General features: G+C 43.2%; 1 protein-coding gene across 3 annotated transcripts in view; it reads right to left on the reverse strand.

The window, feature by feature from the left end:
• The window catches only part of SLC44A5 (solute carrier family 44 member 5), a 227,271-nt gene that overhangs the window by 115,447 nt on the left and 88,154 nt on the right, over positions 1–23,670 (reverse strand). Inside the window, exon 1 of one of the 3 annotated variants that reach the window (XM_006130408.4) lies at positions 685–843. The exons of 1 other annotated variant lie outside the window; for it this stretch is intronic. In XM_006130408.4, coding sequence (XP_006130470.1) covers positions 685–721 — 37 coding nt within the window. In that variant the 5' untranslated portion in view covers positions 722–843. Of the gene's footprint in view, positions 1–684; positions 851–23,670 lie in introns of those variants that run through there. One more of the 3 variants, XM_006130407.4, reaches the window with a different exon arrangement.

Genomic DNA, 23,670 nt, shown 5'->3' on the forward strand with positions numbered 1-23,670 from the left:
TAAAGAAAGAACAGAGGGAGTAGATTTAGGAAGGAGTTTTTATTGTTGTTTTCGGTGAACAACTGACTTGCTACGTGTCATATTAGCAACATTTTGCAAACAAAAACAAAACATTTAATTCTGAAAGCTGATTAAAACCTTTAGGAGTTTGGGAGGTTTGGGGGAAGTAGCCACTGGTATGGAATAATTACATAGTCATTTTCTTGCTAGGATTAAAAATTGAGATGATAATTACTCTTCACAGAGTAGACATCTATTTCATAGGCCATTTTATAATAGGAATCTTAGATTGAATTACTGTTCCATTACAATAAATACTTCACATGAGATTAATCTGGCCGATTCCAATTCTAAAAAAATCTAAATAATAAACAAAATTACTTCTGTCATACTTCATTACACTGCATGATTTTTCTAAACTAAATCATTTGTCTAAAATGAAAATCAGTTATATTTATACCAATTCTACTTTCGAGCTACCATTCATTGTAGCTGCAAGCTCCATACTATGTCAGAACACATGATTTTGCAAGTAATGAGGGAACTTAACTAAAACCATATAGGGCCTGATCCAAAGCCCCCAAAAGTCAATGGAAAGACTCTAGTTGACTTCAGTAGTCATTGGCTAGAGCCCTAACAAAACATTTCAGCTTTTTAGAATATAAACATGTAGGTAAAAATTACCATGTTTCCCATAGTAGTTTTCTTCTTCTGTAGCCATATTACTGCTTCTTGATCAGTTTAGCAAGTTATGTGTAAGAGGGGAGGAGGTGTATTACTACAAACTTCTGTGCTAGAAGCAGTTTCCCCAATAGGCTTAATCCACAGAGATACTATTTAACCAGCTTTAAAAATAAAGCTGCTTGGAGTGGCCTAGGCTCCACCAGTAGGAATGGAAACTTACAAGGGAGGCAGGGCTTTCTGCTAATAGAAAAATGATATCACCCACTGCCCCACCTACCTACTCCAGCCAGCCTGGTGCTATAAATGTCACAAAGAAGCATTCTTAAAGCTCTTACTAAATTTTACCGTATTTCTAGGGGGAGAACACACAAAGCTTCAGCTGGATGAGAGTTCATTTGAGAAAGTGAGAGTGGGGATCAAAGTCAGCCTTATAACCAGTGCTATGGAGCCTCCCCCATGGGTCCTTGACAAAGAACAGGAAAAAGAAGCAGAGACAGAAACTGGCAACACATGGTAAAATCAAAAGTATTTGGGACGATATAAGCATCAATGCCCAGCAAAGAAAAAGTAAGGTCATTAATGGTGTAAATTCTGCTGTTCTTGGTAAAATAATTGTGTGTGTTGCTATTACAACTCATAGTTTACATATGCATGGAATAGCTGTTACAGAATTAAAATAAAATCTGGAAGATTGTGTGTATGTTTGTGTGTGTGTGTATCTTACTATTCCATGCATGTGTGAACTCTATGAGAGTTCACGTGTATGTAATAGCAACACACATACATTTTTCCAGATTGTATTATAATTCTGTAACAGCTGTAATTCCACGATGTTTTTGTTTTGTTTTGTTTTTTGTTTTGTTTTGCCTTTGGGCTGGTAATTGGGAGCCAAAAAGAAACTGTCAGTTAAGCATGGCTCAGACATTTGTCTGAAAAAAATTTCTACGATGAGTGCCAATGTCAATTCATTGTGGATTTCAAAAGATTTTCATTCCAATTCCAGGTAAGTAGAAAGTAACAGCTTTCAGCTCACCTTGAGTAATTAATTTCACACATTCCTGTTATCTTGCTTTGAAACCATACAAATTGTGTCTATATAGAAATAAAATTTTGTTGCTAACTGCTTTCAAGTGTGGGGAGCTTTTATATATGGCAATTAATATTGGGTGGATTGTTTGAAAGGTTTTCTTTGTTTAGGGGTGCTGTTACATCTGAAAAATTACTCTATATTTTTAACTCTGAAAGACAGCTTGAAAATACCATCCCTTAAGTTGCAATAACTTTTCTATTAATATTAATTATTAATATTTATTAATACAGTGGTAGTGCCCATAAAGTATAAGGTACTTCCCAAATTCAGAGTACTGTACTGTTAACAGTACTGTTAACTTCTGGGGAAATTTTAAAACACAATGAATAGTCTAGCAGCACCTTAACGACTAACAAAACATGTAGACGGTTAAAGAACTTCTGAGGAGTTGGAGATACCCTGCAATACCAAGGAGTCATATGAAGACTTGTGATTCCCAATTCAAGAAATGAGTGACAGGGGAGGGATCACATGAGGATTACCTATTCCCTCCATCTGGGGCATCTGGTATTGGCAACTGTTGGCAGATAGGATACTGGGCTAGAAGGACTGTTGGTGTCACGCAGGATGGCCATTCTTATGTTCAATCTCCACCATAGGACACCTGTCTGCATCTAGTCTCTTAGTACCCAAAGGTGCTCATTTAACTTAAGACAGGACAAGAGGCTTAATAAGGACTGTGCAAACATTAATGAGCTAGTCAACAAGTTTTATTTATTACTGTGAAGCTGAATGGGAAACATAGTTAAAACCTAAAGATAATGATCTGTAGATACTATTCTACTTTAATGGCCAATATTAAAATGAAATAAACTGTTACAGAAAGTCACAGATATCACAGAAAGTCACATAAGATTCAGTTATGCTGATTTGATAAAGGTCCTGAAGGTATACAGTGGAACTCATAGTTTCATTTGCAGTCCTCAACCTCAACTCCTGCAGTTGTCAGTGGGCCATGTACTTTTAATCCCACAGGCTAGCAGATTCTATGCAGACAATGTATCTGAGCAGTGTAAACCTGAAAATATCTCTTCTGGCTGGCTCCATAAATACCGCTCTTTGGAGTCGATAGGAAAGGTTCTTGAAGGAATCCCACAGATCTCATGAAAAGCATGTAAGTGCCAATATCTTTTAGTGTTTTTTAATCTATTTTTGTGTAGCAGCTCAGATCTTGGCAAGGGGCAACTTCAGAAATAATATTGTTTGTCCGTGGAAAGTTTGTATGAAGTCCACAGGAAATTGTTACCTTTCTTAATCTTAATTTTATTTTCTCCTGGTTCTTCCTTGCTACAGCATGTACAGTCCTTTAAAGGGCAAGCCTGGTTCTCCACACTTTAGACAGGAAACGCACAAATGCCACAGCCCCTGGAGAAGTGGCCCATGCAGAGAACCCAGGAAGAAGATGTGAACAGGGGTGTGTCTAGACTACATGCCGTCTAGACACACCCCTGTTCACATCATCTTCCTGGGTTTTCTGCATGGGCCACTTCTCCAGGGGCTGTGGCATTTGTGCGTTTCCTGTCTAAAGTGTGGAGAACCAGGCTTGCCCTTTAAAGGACTGTACATGCTGTAGCAAGGAAGAACCAGGAGAAAATAAAATTAAGATTAAGAAAGGTAACAATTTCCTGTGGACTTCATACAAACTTTCCACGGACAAACAATATTATTTCTGAAGTTAAATTTAAATGGCTGCCCCGCTCTGCCGATCGGCTGTTTGTCGGCAGATCGGGGCAGTCTGGACGCGACGCGCCAACAAAGAAGCCTTTCTTGATTGGCACAGGTATGCCTCGTGAAACCAGGTTTACCTGTGCCGATCAAGAAAGGCTTCTTTGTCGGTGCGTCACGTCCAGACTGCCCCGATTTGCCGACAAACAGCTGATCGGCAGAGCAGGGCAGCCATTTAAATTTAAATGAAGCCGCGATTATTTTAATCGCGGCTTCATTTCCCTCTGCCGATCTGGCTAATCTACATGCCTCTGTCGACGGAGGCATGTAGTTTAGACGTACCCCAGGAGTCTAGCCAGGGCAATAGAGAACAGTGACAAAGCAAGAACAGTGGCTTTCTGTAAAGCAAGAACAGTGGCTTGCTGGTATGAGAAGTTCTTCCCTATGGAGAGGTAGCCTGGCAAAGAACCAGCAGTCCTCCTGAGTTCTTTCTCAGGAAAGGGATAGAGGATTGCTATAGACATAACTCTGACTTCTAAGGATGCCAACCTATCATCTCTCCTTAAATGCCTGTGACAAGGCAAACCCCGCCTCTCATAAGCACCCCCTCCAGTTGTATTTGTCTTATGTTTTTTATTCTCTGGCAACCCCTTTAATGATTTGCTGGCAGTTTTCTAGCCCCTCTGAAGCTCTGCCTTTAAATGAACTCAGCCCCAATATTGGGCTGTATTCCCAGAGCTTCCCCCTTGGAAATATTAATCTCCTGGGGCCCTCCCCAGGCTCATTCCTCACTCAGTCCAAGCAGCCAGCCAGAAGCCTCTTGCTCCACTGGTCCCTGTCCCCAGCTTAGCTCTTCTTAGGCTGTAATTACTTCAGACAGCTGGGCATCCAGTCCAGCTCCTGGTAGTAGCTCAGCCCAACTGCTCTACCACTCTCTGCTCTGTTCTGCCACCCTTTTTATATGGCCCTCTGGGCCCTGATTGGTTGCTTCCTGTGCAGACACTTGAAGGACCTCCCTGCCTGGGATAGGTGTGGCAGAGCCCTGAAGTCTCCAGTAAGGGGCCTTTGGGCTCAGTTCATCCCCTCACACTGACTTTTCCCACCTAATCCTTTACTAAACACCCCTCTCTCAACATAACTGCTTCCCCAGACATCCACAAATACCAGTATTTGGGGGGAACAAACAAACAAACCAAAGTCTCCAAAAAGGTATGTTTAGAAGTGCAAAAGGAGGCTAAAGTTAGGATTGTGGTATGTGGTCGGTAACTGTGGCAACGGTAAGATGGGAATAGCTGGGAGGACGAGGAGGAGAAAGTATGTACTCTTAGTCTTAATTTTAGTTTCTTTGCCTTTGGAGTGTGTTAGGTACTCTGATATGTAGCTACTCTGAATGCTTCACAATGGAGCTTTTGTATATTAATAAAGGGATTGAGATTGTGGATTTGCAATTCTCTTACATTTTTGAAATTCCAATGACTTCACTGAAATTACTCCTGACTTATGCCCTTTCCATTGATTTCAACAAGCTTTGAATCATGCTCTTGCACAAGTGTGAACAAAAGGAGAATTAGCTCCATAGATTTTGAAGTACTTTGGAATCCATATGGCTTAAAACAAAATAGAAAAGCTATAATTATTATTATTCACACAGTTAAGTTGTTTCTACAGATTTTATATCTGCACATCCAGATATCCATTCCTAAGAACAATCCTGTGAATGGTTACACATTTGCATAAATTAGATTTAGAGCAAGGTATATACATGAAAGTCAAATATGGGTAGAAGGATTCTTCTTCTTTTTATATTTTTTTAAAAGTTTTATAAAAGTATGGATTATTTCTCCATTAAGTACACAAGAGCAACAGCTCCTAACAACAGACAGCTTTTTGCTACGTTTACTCATATCTCCACACTAAAGGTACGTCTAGACTACAGGTTTCTGTCAACAGAGGCTTTGTGGACAGATACTGTCGACAAAGCCTCTGTCAACAAAGAGCGTCTAGACTACAGCCAGTTCTGTCGACAAAGCAAGCTGCTTTTTCGACAGAGTCTAGACGCTCTCTTTTGAAAAAGCACTGTGTGGATGCAATAGCGCCTTTTGTCGACAGAGTTCTGTCGACAAAAAGCATTATTCCTCGTAGAATGAGGTTTACCGCCATCGACAAAACTGCCGCATTCCGTCGACTTACTGTCAACAGAATTTGGCGGTAGTGTAGACGCAGGTATAGTTTTGTTGACAAAAGTCCACTTTTGTCGACAAAACCCTGTAGTCTAGACACACCCTAACACACACAGAATTCAAAATACCTATAGTGCTATGAACCAACTGTGAGCTAAAAAAGAATTTGTATTGGTTTCCATACGAGCACATCAAAACATGCACATTTTTTTTTAATTCCTATTTAATCTATACTCTGAATATTCTTGTTTATTAAACTAGCTGCACAGCATGTAAGAATGCTGAAAGCAAAACTGGGTGTTTTATTTCATTGCCTACGAAGTGCTCCTGCATTAGAAACTCTTAGATCAGTGTTCTCCAACCTTTTTAACCACAAGATCACTTTTTCAATTTAAGTGCAATGTAAGACTTACCTCAAATCCAAATACCCTTTCCCCACTTCCTTCCTGTCCCCTCCCTGAGGTCTGACCCTGCTCCACCCCTTCTCCAAGGCCTCACCCTGCTCACTCCATCTCCCTACCTCCCCCATCCTCACTCACTTTCACCAAGCTGGGGTAGGGGGTTGGGGTGCAGGTTCTGGTCTTGGGCCAATGGGTTGGGAGTGTGGGAGGGGCTGTGCACTTAACCCAGAGTGGGGGATTTGGGTTCAGCTCTGGGAAGGAGTTTGGGTGCAGGGGGACTCGTGTCTGGGGCAGGAGGTTAGGTGCAGGAAGTGGTTCAGGGCTGGGTAAGGGATTCAAGAAGCAGGAGCTGGCTGGGCACCGTTTAACTGAGATGGCTTCTGGGTGGTGGAGCAATGGAGTTAAGGCAGGCTTACTCCTGCCCTGGCCCTGCACCACTCCTGAAAGCAGCTGGCATGTACAGCAATAGCTCCATGGCGCTATGTTCTGCCCGTCATCTACAAGCACTGAGCCCACAGTTCCTACTGGCCACAGTCCCCGTTATCGATCAATGGGAACCGCAGGAGTGGTGTCTGCAGGAAAGGACAGCATGTGGAGACCCCCTGCTCTGCCCTTCTCAGGAGCTGCAGGGACATGCCAACCACTTCCAGGAGCAGCAATTATCACAGGGATAATTAGTCCAGCCATGACAGGTTAGGCATTTTAGAACTCACTTCTCAAATAATTAAATTTAAGCATAAGAGAGAAATGAAAATTGTGAAATGCACAGACCAGTCAAAACTCAAAATAACCCACATTGCAAGCAGTAACAGAAGTAATATCACCCCTCCCCCTCCCATGTATGTGTTGGGTCGGGAGATGAGAGTGAAGGACAGTGTGTACTTGTGAGAATGACAGAGATTTGCATTGCCAAGCTCCCTCCATCCCCTTCTCTTTGTATGGAGATAGGTTACAGAAGTGAGGGGGAGGGACACCCTGACATCGGTCCCCCCCTTCTCCCTCCCACACCCTGCACAGCAAGTAGGAGGCTCCCAGGGGGGCAGCTCCAAGGCAGAGGGCAGGGGCAGCATGACAGTGGGTGGAGGGGCAGCTGAAGTGCCAGTGTCTGATAGCTTCCTGGCCAAATCAGTCAGGATCACCAGTCAGAGGCTCCCGGATCTATCTGTAGATCCTGATCTACTGGTTGGTGGCCACTGTCTTAGATCATTATGCTATTGCATATGATCTGGGAAAAGACTAAATGTCTGGGTATATTTGTGCATGCACCACATTCTGCTGTCTGTGAAATGGACTGATTGTTTATTTACTAAATGAATCATAGAATCCTAGGGCAGGAAGACACCTCAGGAGGTCATCGAGTCCAGTCCTCTACCTGGACCAACCCTAACTAAATTATCCCAGCTAGGGCTTTGTCAAGCTGTGACTTAAAAACCTCTAGGCATGAAGATTCCACCACCGCCATAGGTAACCCATTCCAGTGCTTCACCACCCTCCTGGTGAAATAGTTTTTCCTAATTTCCAACCTAGACCTCCCCCACTGCAACTTCATTGCACCTTGTTCTGCCATCTGTCCCCACTGAGAACAGGCTTTCTCCATCCTCTTTGGAACCTCCCGTCAAGAAGTTGAAGGCTGCTATCAAATCCCCCCTCACTCTTCTCTTCTGATGACTAAATAAGCCCAAATCCTTCAGCCTCTCCTACTGAAGACAAGACACTATATTCTCAAAAATAATTGTGCTTTTGTACATTATAATCCATGGATGGCCAACTCCAAGTAGTTCCTTCTAAGTCAGTGTAATTATTCCAATTAAGAGGAAAAACACTATTAATCTAATGAATCCTTCCCTGCCTCCTCATTTAGTGTGAAAGGAAAGAGGACAGCCAAAAGCAGGCAGTGCAGGCAAGTTTTGGAAATGCAAAGCCTAGATACTAACATGTCTGCAAAAAGGTACAAAATAAGAAGCTATCCCAGAAGGAGCCACTTTTGTATGTCCTCTTTAATGGATCCATCAGGATAGAGTCATGGAGGAGGAAGGTCTAGAAAAATATTTCTAGGGGCTTGTCTAGACTACATTCCTCTGTCGAAAGAAGAATGTAAATGAGCCCAATTGAAAGTGCAAATGAAGTGGAGATTTAACTATCCCACGCTTCATTTGCATATTCGCGTCTAATCACTGTTTCGAAAACAGGTTTCAGGAATATGGGTTCTTTTGAAAAAGGGGTTGTTTTTTTTCAAAAAAGCCCCGTCTAGACTGCGGTTTCACTTACATAAAACCCTTTTTTGAAACAGTAATCAGCCGCGAATATGCAAATGAAGCATGGGATATTTAAATCTCCGCTTCATTTGCACTTTTGATCGGGCTCATTTACATTCCTCTTTCAACAGAGGAATGTAGTCTAGACAAGCCCTAGGTGAAGAAAATAACACAAGCACTAAAGGTCATTCAATGAAGTTAATAGGCAGCAGGTTTAAAACAAACAAAAGGATGAACTTCTTTAGACAATGCACAAGCAACCTGTGGAACCTTGCCAGAGGATGTTGTGAAGACTAGGACTTTAACAAGGTTCAAAAAAAAGCTAGCTAAATTCTAAGAGGTTAGGACCATCAATGGCTATTAGCCAGGGTGAGTAGGAATGGTGTCCCTAGCCTCTGTTTGTCTGGAAATGGATGACAGGGGACGGATTATGTGATCATTACCTGTTGTGTTCCCTCCCTCTGGGGTATCTGGTATTGGCCACTGTTGGCAGATCGGATACTGGGCTGGATGGACCTTTAATCTGACCCAGTATGGCCTTCTTATGTTCTTATGGAACTCATTCCCAGGGGATGATGTGAAGGCCAAAAGCATAACTGGATTCAAAAAACAATTTAATAAATTCCTGGCGAAAACGTCAATCAATAGCTATTTGCCAAGATAGTCATGCATGTGCAACCCCATGCTCTGGGTGTGTCTAGCCTCTTAGGGTATGTCTACACTGCCACCCTAGTTCGAACTGGGGTGGCTAATGTAGGCATTCGAAGTTGCAAATGAAGCCCGGGTTTTAAATATCCCGGGCTTCATTTGCATCTTGCCAGGCGCCGCCATTTTTAAATCCCGCTTAGTGCGGATTCCGTGCCCGCGGCTACACACGGCACAGAGTAGGTAGTTCGAATTAGAGAGCCTATTTCGAACTACCTACTCCGTGCCGCGTGTAGCCGCGGGCACGGAATCCGCACTAAGGGGGATTTAAAAATGGTGGCGCCCGGCAAGATGCAAATGAAGCCTGGGATATTTAAATTCCGGGCTTCATTTGCAACTTCGAATGCCTACATTAGCCACCCTAGTTCGAACTAGGGTGGCAGTGTAGACATACACTCATTGACTGCCTAGTAATTATTTGGTTCATTCCCTCTGAAACATCTGGCATTGGTCACTGTCATAAGAGGATATTGGGCTAGGTGGACCACTACCCTGACCAACACTGGCTGTTCTTATGTAGTGGGCATTTCAGATTTCTGTGAAACACATAAAATACACAAAACAGGGTTGAAATTCACACTATGTTCCCACAGATGTAAAATACAATACAAAATGCCCCGTGAACAGCAGCCACTGAAAATATGTCTGGTTTGTTTGCGCTAGGGATTGTCATATCTGCATTAGAAAATGAGCAAAAGAATTTGCAGCTGTTGTGTGAAATTGCAGCTGTTGTGGCAAATCTAAATGCTTGAAGTTGTTTTTTTTTAAATAAACTAGCCCCACCTCCCTTTAGGCATGTTCTGTACTTGAGAGTAAATTCCCCATGTGCAATTCTGTGTGGTATCTAGTTTCAGTTTTACTTGTAGTGAATCTGATTAAAACACTAATTCTGGAATTTCTGTTGTAAAACACACCCACACAGCACTGTTAATTCCCATGACAATTTTACACAACAGGTCTGGATTAAACTACACAGAACCAAATGCTAACAGACTGCTTAATAAGGTCAACCTTATTGCCTGAATCTGGGGTAAATGATGCAAAACCATCTCATTTATTGTTCACCAGAGCCATGTGAATAAAGCTAAACATGGCATGTTATATGAAACTAGTGATGTTAGATATCAGTTAATGGAATAATCGTGTAACTGCATCAAAACTGTACTCCTGGCCCCCCTCCTGGGGAGGCCCCTGGTTTAAAAACCAACTCCCTGTGCAGACTGGCTCCCGCCTGCCATCCAGCACTGCTGCCTCTGATACAGAGGGAAAACACTGTCAATCTAATGACTTCTTCCTTTCCTCTTCATTTAGGGTATGTCTCGACTACATGCCTCTGCCGACAGAGGCATGTAAAATAGGCTACCCGACATAGTCAATGAAGCGGAGATTTAAATATCCCCAGCTTAATGAAAATAAAAATGGCCACCGCGCTGTGCCGGCTCAGCTGATCGTCAGCACAGCGCATGAGTCAAGACGTGGATCGGTCGACAGGGAACGTCTTTGTCGACCGCTCCCTTATACCTCGTGAAATGAGGGTTACAGGAGTGGTAGGCAAACGCATTTGCTGTTGACCAATCTGCATCTTGACTCGCGCGCTGTGCCGAAGATCAGCTGAGCCGGCACAGCTCGGCAGCCATTTTTATTTTAATGAAGCCGGGGATATTTAAATCTCCGCTTCATTGACTATGTCGGGTAGCCTATTTTACATGCCTCTGTTGGCAGAAGCATGTAATCTAGACGTACCCTTAGTGTGAAAGGAAAGAAGATAACCAAAAGAAGGCAGCGCGTGCAAGTTTTGGAAAACTCCGGCATCCCATGGAGTAGCCTCTGTCCATGGCAGCAGCCCCTGTCAACTGGGCGGGTCTGAGCTCCCCACGGACAGAGGCTGTGCCAGCATCCCACGGAGCAGCCTCTGTCTGCGACAAGCCTGGGCCCACCATGGACAGAGACTGCTCCGCAACAGCCTCCCCCACGCTCCCCCACCCCGCACCGCTGCCTTTAATAGAGGTAGCAGTGTGCAGGAAGGGGGAGGCAGGCGGCTCCATGGAGCTGGTGCTCGTGCGGAGCCAGATTTTACACCTGCTCCCCTGAGCACTAGCTCCTACCTGCCCCTCCCGCCTCTGTGGGATGCAGCAGGGAGGTGGGCAGGTGGCTCCACGGAGCTGGCTCCCTGCATGTATCAGCTCCTGCCTGTCCCCACAACGCTGCTGCCTCTGAGAGAGAGGCAGCAACAAGGGGGGAAGGGGGAAGCGGCTCCACGGGAGCCGATACATGCAGGCAGCCAGCTTGAAAGACAGCTTCCAGCCTGTACCAGCTCTCACCTGCTCCTCTCACCCTCTGCACTGCTGCTCTGTAGGATCCGGTGCTCATGGGGAGCAGGTTTAAAAGCTGACTCCCAATGAGCACCAGCTCCCACCTCCCCCCACTTGCTGCCTCTGATGCAGAGGCAGAAAGGGGGGGAGGAATGCATGTAGTCAATACAATTAAATGTTAAGCCCAGGCTTACCAGTTAATCATGTAGTCAACTGCACGTTGACATCCCTATATGAAACCACAACCCATTCTACCACTGAAAACACTACTTACTATAAGTGGCCTGTAGCCGTCACTCCGAAACTTACTGGCTCACATAACAGAACTGTCTCAGAGAGGCAGCCATGTTAGCCTGTATCTGCAAAAACAATGAGGAGTTCTGTGGCACCTTACAGTCTAAGGGTATGTCTACACTACCCTCCTAGTTCCAACTAGGAGGGTAATGTAGGCATACAGCACTTGAAAATGAAGCCCGGGATTTGAATTTCCCGGGCTTCATTTGCATAAACTGGGCGCCGCCATTTTTAAATCCCTGCTCGTTCGAACCCCGTGCCGCGTGGCTACACGCGGCACGAACTACCGTTACTCCTCGTGGAATGAGGAGTAACGGTAGTTCGGACTAGGAAGCCTAGTCCGAACTACCTAGTTTGTGCCGCGTGTATCCGCGCGGCACGGGGTTCGAACGAGCAGGGATTTAAAAATGGTGGCGCCCAGTTTATGCAAATGAAGCCCGGGAAATTCAAATCCCGGGCTTCATTTGCAAGTGCGGTATGCCTACATTACCCCACTAGTTCGAACTAGCGGGGTAGTGTAGACATGCCCTAACAGATTTATTAGAGCATTGTAATATTTACTAATCAAGTGGCTTATCATTTATCCAGGCTGTCTAAACTATATTGAACACTATGATTTACCAGGTAAGCCACTGGAAATTTTCTAAGATTTTTAACTATTTTAAAATAGCATCTTTAAGGGGGGAAGATGGCACTTTTTGCAGTAAAATCTGCAGGAGGGTTAAGGGAGGAAAAACCCAGGTGAAGTTCCAAGATCTAGCAGTTTTTAGGAGGGCAAGGATCATTTGCATCTGGCAGTCATTGCATGTGAGCCAAACTCATTATGAGTGAGTTCTCTTCATTATACCAACCATAAGTGCCCAGTTTCACCACCTCTTTGCTATGCTTTGCTTTGGGAGAATGGAATTAAAGAAGCAGGGTAGTCAAACAATTGCAGTTGTTATGTATGCCTGGCTCTGTTTCCATTCTCTCACTCAAAGTCTGCTTCAACAAATCATACATTGCACTGTCATTATTTATGCACAAATCATACATTTTACCAGCTGTCAAAGTAAATTTAGAATACTGAGGGGCATGTTGGAAATCACAGAACAGACATTGCTAAGCACAAATATACACTAGCTTAGAATTTTACCAGTAAGCTACTAACCAATCCTAATGAATGATGTTTTCTATTAATGTCTTATTGGTTTGTTGAAGTTTGAGTCACAATGACACTCTCATGACACCACTATGTGGCTAGAAAAAGTACTGTCTGTAAGTACACATGAATGAGAAATGTAGTAGAACCAGTACATATGCACATTGATTCCCTCTACTGGAAGTAAACAGATCTGCTCAAGCCTTTAGACAAAGGGTGTCAGCCCTAATGCTACACAGAGCTGGTGGAGATTTTCCAAAAGAACCAATGGCTGAGGCTTTCAATTTGGTGCAAAAGCCATGAGTCCACTTGTCCCCCAATCTAGGTAGTCATTGAATGTCTGAAGTTTGTGTTTCCAATCTCAGTACTGCAGACTGTACCATGCATTTTTTTAAAAGATCATTAAAATATGTTGTTATGGAATGTGCTAATGAATTATTGCTCTAAAAGTTAATTAAAATTGTTGTAGAGAATGATGCTGTGGCTAATTAGGTACTTCACTTGTTTCCTGATACTCCCACAGGTCCCCACGTGGTGTGGTTGGTTTATGCATTAAGAATTAATAAATTGAGCTTTTTAATATAGTGATCTGAAGTACTGTATGCTGTTTGCCTTTACAGAAATTTAATAGCATTGCATGTGCTGGGTGAAATGTTAATTATTTCAGCTCAACAAATGGTATGTACAAGAGTTGTGAAGAAGGGGTAAAAGAGCAAAAATGGCAAGATGAGAATTAGTGATCTAGTGAGATCAAGGAGATCCATGTGAATGCAGAGGGTCTGTCCCTGTAGAACTCACTGCAAGATCAACTGAGCCCTGCAAATCCATGGATATCCGCTTTATATCTGAGGGTATCCACATCTATGGATATGGATATGGATATGGATATGGATATGGATGCCTCATTTTTGTTTTGCGCAGGGCTCTAAAGATCAAGGCCCTAGTTCAGTCATATGATATTTTAATTATTTACAAAATAAAGGTAGCATGATGCTCAATATTTGCTAAAAACTCTCAGCTCTTAAATTGGATTTTAGTAGTGGCTCTTCTTCCATGCTGCTGACATGATGGACATTATTTACTTGTACATCTATAAATAACAGAAAGACACAAAATGGTTCAATGTCAAGCTAATATTGTCTAACAGTGAAAACTAGCTTTTCCCCTCCTCTTAATTTTTAAGCAAGCAATTTACATAATGCAGTACATCTCAAGGTTAAGTTTTCCTTTCAACACTGAGCTTCCTTCAATTGCAGTAAGTTTACTCAAACGCACTTTCTCTTATGCCTCTTGCTGCAACCTCCTAACATTCCATGCTTTTAAATGATCTAACTGGCTACCACTATAGACTGACTTAACAAGTATAAAGGTAAATTGTCAGCAATGATTAACGCTGTTTACTCCTCTTACATGACAATGCTGCCTCATCTAGTTTCCTAAGACAAATATTTTGCAAGTTATTTGTGCAAGTCATCTAGTACGAACTAGATGTGTCAAAAACACAAGCCAACACCAGTTCATTTTCATTTCTGTACAGTGGCTATCTGCAGCATATTGTGCAATATGGTACACATAACAGTGGCACTGAGACCATGCTGTAAGATGCTGCCCATCTGCTACTTCAGGGTGAGCAGTTTGTCTCTCTGGCTATGTCTAGACTACATCCCTCTGTCGGCAGAGGGATGTAAATGAAGCACTTCGAAAGCCCCTTGGGTTTACAGGATCTTTCGAAAAAGCACACCATTTTCAAAAGAACCGCATCTAGACTGTGGTTTCAATTTCGAAATAGCGCTTTTTCGAAAGAGCGCCATTATGTGATTATGCAAATGAAGCGTGGGATATTTTAATCTCGGCTTCATTTTCACTTTCGAAGTGCTTCATTTACATCCCTCTGCCGACAGAGCGATGTAGTCTAGACACAGCCTCTTTGGTATTACAGTGCCTGCCACATCAGCAGTTACTGGTGCTCAGTCTTCCTCAGGGTCAAGCTGTACATTATGACAAATTTTGGCTTGGATTTTCAAATATAAGCACCTAAACTTAGACTCCTATGTCCATGCTTTGGTACCTGATTTTCAAAAATGCTGAGTGCCCTCGCTGCTCTGAGTGACTTTAACTGCAGCTGAGGGTGCTTGGCATCCCTAAGGGGGAGAAAAAGCACTTTCTGCAATAGAGCCTGCAGGAGTGGTAAGGGAGGGAAAAAACAGGTGAAGTTCCATGATCTAGCAGAGGTTTTAGGAGGCCAGGGCCATCTGAACTAAAGTCCTTTTTCTTCTGTGGCTGCTATGTACAGCTCCCTGTGCTCTCTGGCATCTCAGCTCCTAGGCATTGCTGCTCTCAGATTAGGGATGTTAAATATTGGTTAACTGAATAGCCAAGTGACCTCATGAATTCTTATCGGTTACTCAACTATTCTATAGTCCACGGGGGCAGGGCTGGCAGCTAGTGTGCTCTGGCCCCACTCCCAAGGAGCCCCCTTCCACTCTATGCTGCTGCCTCTGTATCAGTGTATCAGTGTATTATTTCACTGTATTGTCCTACATGAATCATATGTTTGCAATAGGCTGTGTCACCCTCTGCACCTCAGTCACAAGGCAAAGTGATGACAGCAAATAATCATATCCCCACCTACTTGCTGTATAAATGAGGAGTAGACAATCCTCTTGCATGGATCTATGCCCTTTTCAAATCAGACTGAGCAGGATTTCAGCCTCATCCTGCGTGGCCAGTCCCATGTGGCCAAAGTTCCAAGTTCCCACACTAAAATTCCTCTGAAATGAAAGACATCATAGGATACCACCCAGATTTTTAACATGCCGCCTTAACTGCTGACACCACAGGAAGCACAGAACTGAATATTAAAGCATTTTCATAAACTGCAATATAACTGAACATGGAATAGTAATCCCATAAGGCTAGCAAGAACATCAAGAGCTAGTGCAGGTTTTACAAAATTCTTTTCAACATGAAATTATATAGTGTTTGCAATAACAACCTAAGGATAGGGGTTATATACAGAGTTTCCTTAGAACTACTTCTGAGCTTGCTTATCAGATGTTCCCCAATACTCTTGTTCAGGAGTAAAACATTTCATCCATTTTTCTCTTTGCCTACCAACTCAGAATAAAATTCTGCGTACTGCAGAATGAAAGTGTTCATCATCATTAACCTTCAACATTCACATCTCAGTTATAAAGCAATTGTTTAATTAGCTCTGTTGGTGCACCCCAATAATTTGGGCCTCTAGGATGATTTCAAATGGTAAAACAAGTCTGTTTTAAAGAGGCCCCATTTCAGGTCTTAAAATGTCAGCTTGAATCACAGCTATCACCCATTTGTCACTCATTACTTAAGGCTCTATTCACCATTAAAGATCCATGGCAATTTGCCTGAAGCCTTTGCCCAGGCCAAAACATTTCATGGAGATGGGTCCAAAGCATGCCCAGAAGATTGATGACAGCTGGTGGTAGCAGTAGGATGCTTTCTGTAATAATAGTGTTTTGCAGAAAGTGACCACAACACTAAAACCAAGCTTAAATCAAAAGCAGAGTGATGATATGTCAGGTTTTGGACCAGAACAACCAATCAAAAAGAGATCCTAGAAGCTCCAGTCAGCATCACTAACCAGGACATTGAAGCTATTTCTGCACTGCAGGTTTCTTGCACAAAAACTATTTTGCACAAGAGTTCTTACACGAGAGTGCGTCCACACTGCCATGTGCTTTTGCGCAAGAGCATCCGTGGCAGTCTGCATACTCCCTTGCACAAGAAAGCTCTGACAGCCATTTTAGCCATAGGCGTTTCTTGGGCATCAAACCCCTGTTGCCCGTCCACACTGCCTTCTTGCGCAAGAGGGCTTATTCCTCGTGGGCAGACGAATAACTCTTGCTCAAGAAGCCCTCTGTTTCGATGCTTTACTGTAAATTTACTTTCACAAAAACACACATGCAGTGTAGTCACTCTGTAAGTTTTGCAGTGTAGACGTAGACTGACAGTCTAGTTGGAGGTGCCACTGCACTGTGAAGCAGGGCTAGCAGACTCCCTGACAGCTGCCATGCCACATAGTTGGGCCTGGACATATGTGGGCAGAGTGCCTCAGGTCCAGATGCCAGGGGTCTGACCATGGCCCACAAAGGGTTACTTGAGTAAAAATCCAGCTGGAAGGAATGTCAGCTCTTCAGGTCTTTGGTACTCACAATATAATGGAGAATCCAGATAGCGGGAGGCTCCCCACTAGCTCCTCTACGGGATACGATGTTCAGACTACAAAGCTTAATTGAACAACAACAGGACATGAACGAGAACATCAACAGGAGTTTAGCCAAAGTGAGGGTAGTGGGATTAGGCTCTAGTATACCAAATTCACAAGGTTTCCTCAGATCAAGTAGCAGGTGTGGATGGGAATCTTGGGGGTGGGATGTGGGGTCAGGGCATAGAGGTGAATGGAACAAGGGTCCCGGGCTTGTAGGACATGAATGCTGAGATAGCTGACACAGCCTGACATAGCAGACCCCAATAAGTTTGTACGCAATGAATATCTAACCATGAGGGAGGAGTGTGGATCCCTAGTTAAGGTGCCTGACCCAAAAATATACTTGAAATGAGGTACCAAGAAGAGGCACATTGGGTACATGATCAGTTACCTATGGAAGTGCTAATGGGAAATGATTTGGATGACTAACCTGGCAGAGACTGAAGCAACTTACTTCTTACCAGGAGCCACAGAACATTACCTAGTCTTTATCTAGCGTCACGGATCAGCAAGCATGGGGCTAAAAAGCTGCTACCTTTGGCTTGGGGGAATGAACTCCCTGGGTAAGAGCTGGACAGAGCTGAGACTTCTTGCAGAAGTAGGGAAACTGAGGCATGGTGACACCATACTGTTACGCAGATTCCAGCCCGTCAGGATGGACAGGTTACTCTGCCTGCCCTAGCAGCAGAGTTTCAAACAGAATGTCAAATGATCCCTCCTTAGTGAAGCTGAGAGTAATAGCTAGCTCTGGCAGTACCCATGTGGGAGGAGGGATAGCTCAGTGGTTTGAGCATTGGCCTGCTAAGCCCAGCATTGTGAGTTTAATCCTTGCAGAGACCATTTGGGGCAAAAATTTGTCAGGGATGGTACTTAATCCTGCTGTTAAGATAGGGGACTGGACTTAATGACCTTTCAAGGTCCCTTCCAGTTCTAGGAGATGGGCAATCTCCATTAATTTTAATTTAATTTAACTTCTTACAGAGGTCTGCAGGAAAGATTCCTGTGGGAGAAGGGACACCTTTAAGTGCAATGAGTTCCCCTAAGGGAAACTGAATTTTTGGGATCAGGATGGTGTTGCAGGTCCCCCCATGTTGGAACAACAGAGCAGTAGAACTCTTCCCTGCCTAAAGTGGATAGCCTAGCATTAAATAAATATTCTGCCAGAGACTGTGTGAAGGTTAAAGCCCATGTGGATTCACAAGAGCTGGAATTTAATCTTTAGAATTATTGTAACAGCAAAGAAAAGGAGTACTCAAAATACCAGTGCCTCAGAACCTTGTAACCTTGAAATGCCTCATCTGTCACTCTGAAAAAAAGGATTTGGGATGTAAACTATTCTTTGCCCCAACAGAAGCTCCTATTCTTCATTTATGGCATGAAACAATTCAAGCTATTTCCAGAAGACTGGATAACTACCAAAAAACTGCTAATGAACCTGCACCAGTCTGCACTGGGCATTTGACATAGGCCAAACTGCATTCAACAACATGGATGTGGAGGTGGAAAGAGCACCCGAATTATCTGCACATGTTCCAGTGTTCTTTTTTTTTGGATCACTTCTTATCAAAATTTAAATTGAGCATCAACAGAACATGAAAGAGACCATCAAGAGGAGTATAGCCAAAGTGAGGACAGTGGCATTAAGTCTATCTAAATGTTGCACTTTAGAGAGGGTATGAGTCTTGGTCATTTGCAACTGTGTGGGAGGCTGATCATTTGAGGGATTTTCTTGCTTTACAAGTCACTCTTACATCTCCTCCTTGTTCCAATGTATTTAAGTGTTAATCCAGCAGGACAGGGATGTCTCTTTTGTATACATACTTTATATAGATCTTAAATCTTATTCCAAAATGTCATCTGCTCCAATTCATGGGTTAGCACATTCTCCCTTTCTGAAAGAGAAAGCACTTTTACAGATCTAAGACGCAGTTGCTGGTAAACTGGGAAGGAGCTCAGGATGTGAAAGCAGGGATTACTTCTGGAACCAGGCTGCTTTTCTTTGGTTAATCCAACAGAAAAGGGGAGCTGCTGATGCCTTTACCCCTCATATGAGTCTCCGGCCCTGGTTGTGTTATAATGTCTAGACTGCAGAGCTTTTCCGGGGCTCTGCCACATCCAAGGAACACGTCCGCATTTTTGGAAGTTTCCAAAAAAGCGGACGTGTTCTTTTGGCATCCCTGTATTCCTCTCAGTGAGAGGAATAAGAGATGTTCCAAAAAAGGAGTTTTTTCTGAAATATAGCCCCATGTAGATGGGCCAAATTTCAGAAAAGCCTCTTTTGGAAAAAAAAAAGCGGAAAAAGATATGCAAATTGCAATTTGCAATTTGAGTATCTTTTTCCAACTTTTCTCTGAAGTGTAGACATAGCCTGTCAGATGCAGATCCACATTTTATGGTGAGTCTACACCGCACCATAGGTCAAAATAAGAGCTGCAATTTGAGCTACACAAATTGCGTATCTAATTTCGATGTTATTTCAAAATAGCTTATTTCAAAATTTGGCGCTGTTTACACAGCACTTAATTCCAAATAAATCGCTACTCTGAAATGTCCCCTACTCATGGAATGAGGTTTACAGGGATGTCAGAATAGCAAGACCATTATATTTTGAAATAATGGGAGTGCTCGAAAGACGCAGAATAGCTATTTCAGGATACCATAGCGTGGCAGTGTAGACGTAATTTCTTTGTGCTGTAATTTCCTATCTACTTTATTTTACAGTTTATTTTATACTGTAGCATGCGGGATATATCATCAAGGCCAGATGTTCACAATTAAATGTGCAAAAATGCATATGGCATTACTGCATTTGCACATGTACATTGCAGAATTGTTCCAGCAAATGGCCAGCAAGAGCCATAACTATCTGAACGCACAGTTACCTGATTCATAAGTGCAAACATCTCAGTAATTACATGTACAAGCCTAGTGCACAAATGTGAATGCACAATTTTGAATAACTGGGCTCTACTTACCCAGCATCAGACAGTAAGAATCTGGTAGAAATGGGAAACCTTGACACTTTGTCTATGTTTGCTTGTCTATTCTAAGGACAAGCAAGTTAGACTAAGAATGTCTGCAATGCCTGTCCTCAGTCCTTCTCAATGAGCTGTACCAGCAGGGATCCTCTGTGAAAATTAGACTTTAGACATCATAAAAGATAAATGGTGCATGACTGTCTGATGCAAAATAGTTATAATCACTATTTGTATCTTATTGCTCCATAATATGTCAGTAATGTTTAATTTCCCAAAATGAGTACATTTTCGATTCACAGAAGTCTTCTTCTTAGCGTATGCACCATGTGTCACAGGCAACATAAAACCAGGATTCATCACTGAATTTGGACCACCAGCTCAATCATTAGCTTCCCTAGCCCAGGCTGGGTACTGACAGGGAGTGTTACATGAGCACTGATCAATTTCCCTCTTCACCGGAGTGAAAACAAGAAAACGACAACCTGCTTTTTCCCGTTTTCCTACAGTAATTGGTTTCAGATTGAAATCTCAATACCAAAAATGTTTTCAACCAACTAACTTATTTTTCTTATCTGTACTTTTTTTTAAATCTCTCTACATCTGAGACTCCAGGTATGTCTACATTACAGCCATTACTTAGAATTAACTTCAATAGGGTCTACACATGTAAACCGTTATTTTGAATTTAATTTGAAATAGCAGAGCGCTTATTTAGAATTTGGTAAATCTCATTCTATGAGGAGTAACGCCAAATTCGAAGTGCTGTGTAGACACTTAATTGGAAATAGAGGGCCTCCAGCCCTTCCCGGTTTCCCCTGGTGGCCACTCTGGGCCAACCCAGGAAAACTCCTCTCCTCTCCCCCAGTCCCAGGGCCCTTAAAGGGGTAGAGTCTGGCCACTGGACACGTGCGAGAGCCAGGCCTGCCAGCAGCTGCAGCCCCTCACCCAATGGCCGCACAATGGCAGCCAGTGGCAGCCAGCCGTCCTCCACCCAGTCCCGTAGACGGCGCGCACCTGCCTGGACTGGTGCGGAGATCATGGACCTCACTGAGGTATGGGGAGAGGCCCCCAATGTCCATGATCTCCGTACCAGTCGGAGGAATGTCGCCGTCTATGGCCGCATAGCAGCCACCATGGCCCGCAAGGGACACAGGTGCACCCAGGAGCAGGTGCGCCTGAAAGTAAAGGAGCTCAGGCAGGCGTACGCCAGGGCCACCAGGGGCAGGGCTGCAGCAGGGGCTGCCACCTGCCCCTACTTCCCTGCCCTCAACCGAATCCTGGGGAGGGTGGGGGGAAGAAGTATCAGAAAGTATTTATAGTTGTAGTTCTGCTCTGTACAGTATCATCTTCATTATATTATATTATATTTAGCACAATCAAAGGTCTCCTGTTTGACTGATTCAATGTAAAATGTGGTCCAAACAAAACCTTGCAGATGTTATATTGTAACCTCTCTGGAATCCAGAGTCTTTGAGGACTATTTGCTGGATGAGGAACCAGTGAGATGGACTGCAGTATTCCCTGATGTAATCTGTTTATTGACAGAAACAGATATAAAATCCTGTTCTTGAAAAAGACAATCCAGTGCCCAAGAAGCTGCTGGCTCTTAGCCTTTGCTTCCTTATAAAGACACACACAGCTCCTTCTCTTTTAGGACTTTTAGCCACATAGACCCACCAAGCATACAGCCTCTACAGAGCAACAAAGTCTTACCAAGAACTGTTTGCTGGCGTATTAACACACAAGGCTGCGTCTACACTGGCCCCTTTTCCGAAAGGGGCATGCTAATTTTCAACTTCGTAATAGGGAAATCCGCGGGGGATTTAAATATCCCCCGCGGGATTTAAATAAAGATGTCCACCGCTTTTTTCCGACTTGTAGAAAAGCCGAAAAAGAGCGTCTAGACTGGCCCGATCCTCCGGAATAAAGCCCTATTCCGGAGGATCTCTTATTCAAAGTAGGCTACTAGAACTGCAAGGGACCTCAAGAGGCCATCAAGTCCAGTCTCCTGCCCTCACAGAAGGACCAAGCATCATCTAGATTGTCCCGGAAAGATGTCTATCCAAACTGTTCTTAAATATCTCCAGTGATGGAGATTCCACAACCTCCCTAGGAAATTTATTCTAGTGTTAACCACCCTGACAGTTAAGAAGTTTTCCCTAATGTCCAACCTAACCTTCCCTTGCTGCAATTTAAGCCCATTGCTTCTTCTCCTATCATCAGAAGTCAAGTTGATTAAATTATTTTAACATCCCTACTTTTTTCTACAGACCATTTCTCCAGTTTGTTCAGATCATTTTAAATTATGACCCTACGCTTCAAAGCACTTGCAACCCCTCCCAGCTTGGTATCATCTGTAAACATACTCTGCATGCCAATATCTAAATCATTGATGAAGATACTGAAGAGAACCAGTCCCAAAACAGACTCCTGCAGAACTCCACTTGTTATGCCCTTCCAGCATGTCTGTGAACCATTAATTACTTTCTGAGAAGGGTTATCCTGCCAGGTATGCACCCACTTTACAGTAGTCCCATCTATGTTGTATTTCCCTAGTTTATTGATAAGAAGGTCATGTGAGACCATATCAAGTGCTTTAATAAAAGTTTAGGTATACCATGTCCACCGCTTCGCCCTTATACACAAAACCTGTTATCCTATCAAAGAAAACTATCAAATTGATTTGACATGATTTGTTCTTTACAAATCCATGCTGACTGTTACCTATCACCTTATTATCTTCCAGGTGTTTGCATATGAATTCCTTAATTTCTTGCTCCATTAACTTCCCTGGCACAGAAGTTAAACTGGCTGCTCTGTAATTTCCTGGGTTGATCTTATTTTCCTTTTTATACATAGGCACTATACTTGTCCTTTTCCAGTCTTCTGGAATCTCTCCCAACTACCAAGATTTTTCAAAGATGATAGTTAAAGGCTCAGATATCTCCTCTATCAGCTCCTTGAGTATTCTAGGATGCATTTCATCAGGCCCTGGTGACTTGAAGACATCTAACTTTGCCAAGTAATTTTTAACTTGTTCTTTTTTAATTTTAGCTTCTAAACCTACCCCATTTTCACTAGCATTCACTATGTTAGGCATCTCGTCACCATCAATCTTCTTAGTGAAAACCAAAACAAAGACGTCATTAAGCATCTCTGCCATGTCCAAATTTCCTGTTATTGTTTCTCGCTCTTCACTGAGGAATGGGCCTACCCTGTCCTTGGTCTTCCTCTTGCTTCTAATATATTTGTAGAATGTTTTCTTGTTATCCTCTATATCCCTAGCTAGATTGAGCTCGTTTTCTGTCTTTGCCTTTCTAATCTTGCCCCTGCATACCTGTGTTGTTTGCTTATATTCATCCTTTGTAATTTGAATTAGTTTCCACTTTTTAATAGAACTTCTTTTTGATTTTTAGATCATGTAAGATCTCCTCATTAAGCCAAGGTGATCTGTTGCCATACTTTCTATCTTTTTCTATAGTTTGCTTTTGAAGGGGGAGGGGAAGCTCAGGGCTCAGGGATGGGGGTCTCGACGGACCAACTTGATCTAACCTGTTCCTGGGTTCACATGTGGCCTTTGGTGGCCAGGCTGGCAGCTATCCTGCCATAGATGGCCACGCTCCTCCATCTAGTGCAGAGATCACGGATGTTGGGGGCATCCCCCCCAAATTTGAATAAGGTCCATGATCTCCACTCTGGACCAGGAAGGCGCC

This window comes from Pelodiscus sinensis, chromosome 9, assembly GCF_049634645.1.
Source record: "Pelodiscus sinensis isolate JC-2024 chromosome 9, ASM4963464v1, whole genome shotgun sequence".
Taxonomy (NCBI): Eukaryota; Metazoa; Chordata; order Testudines; family Trionychidae; genus Pelodiscus; species Pelodiscus sinensis.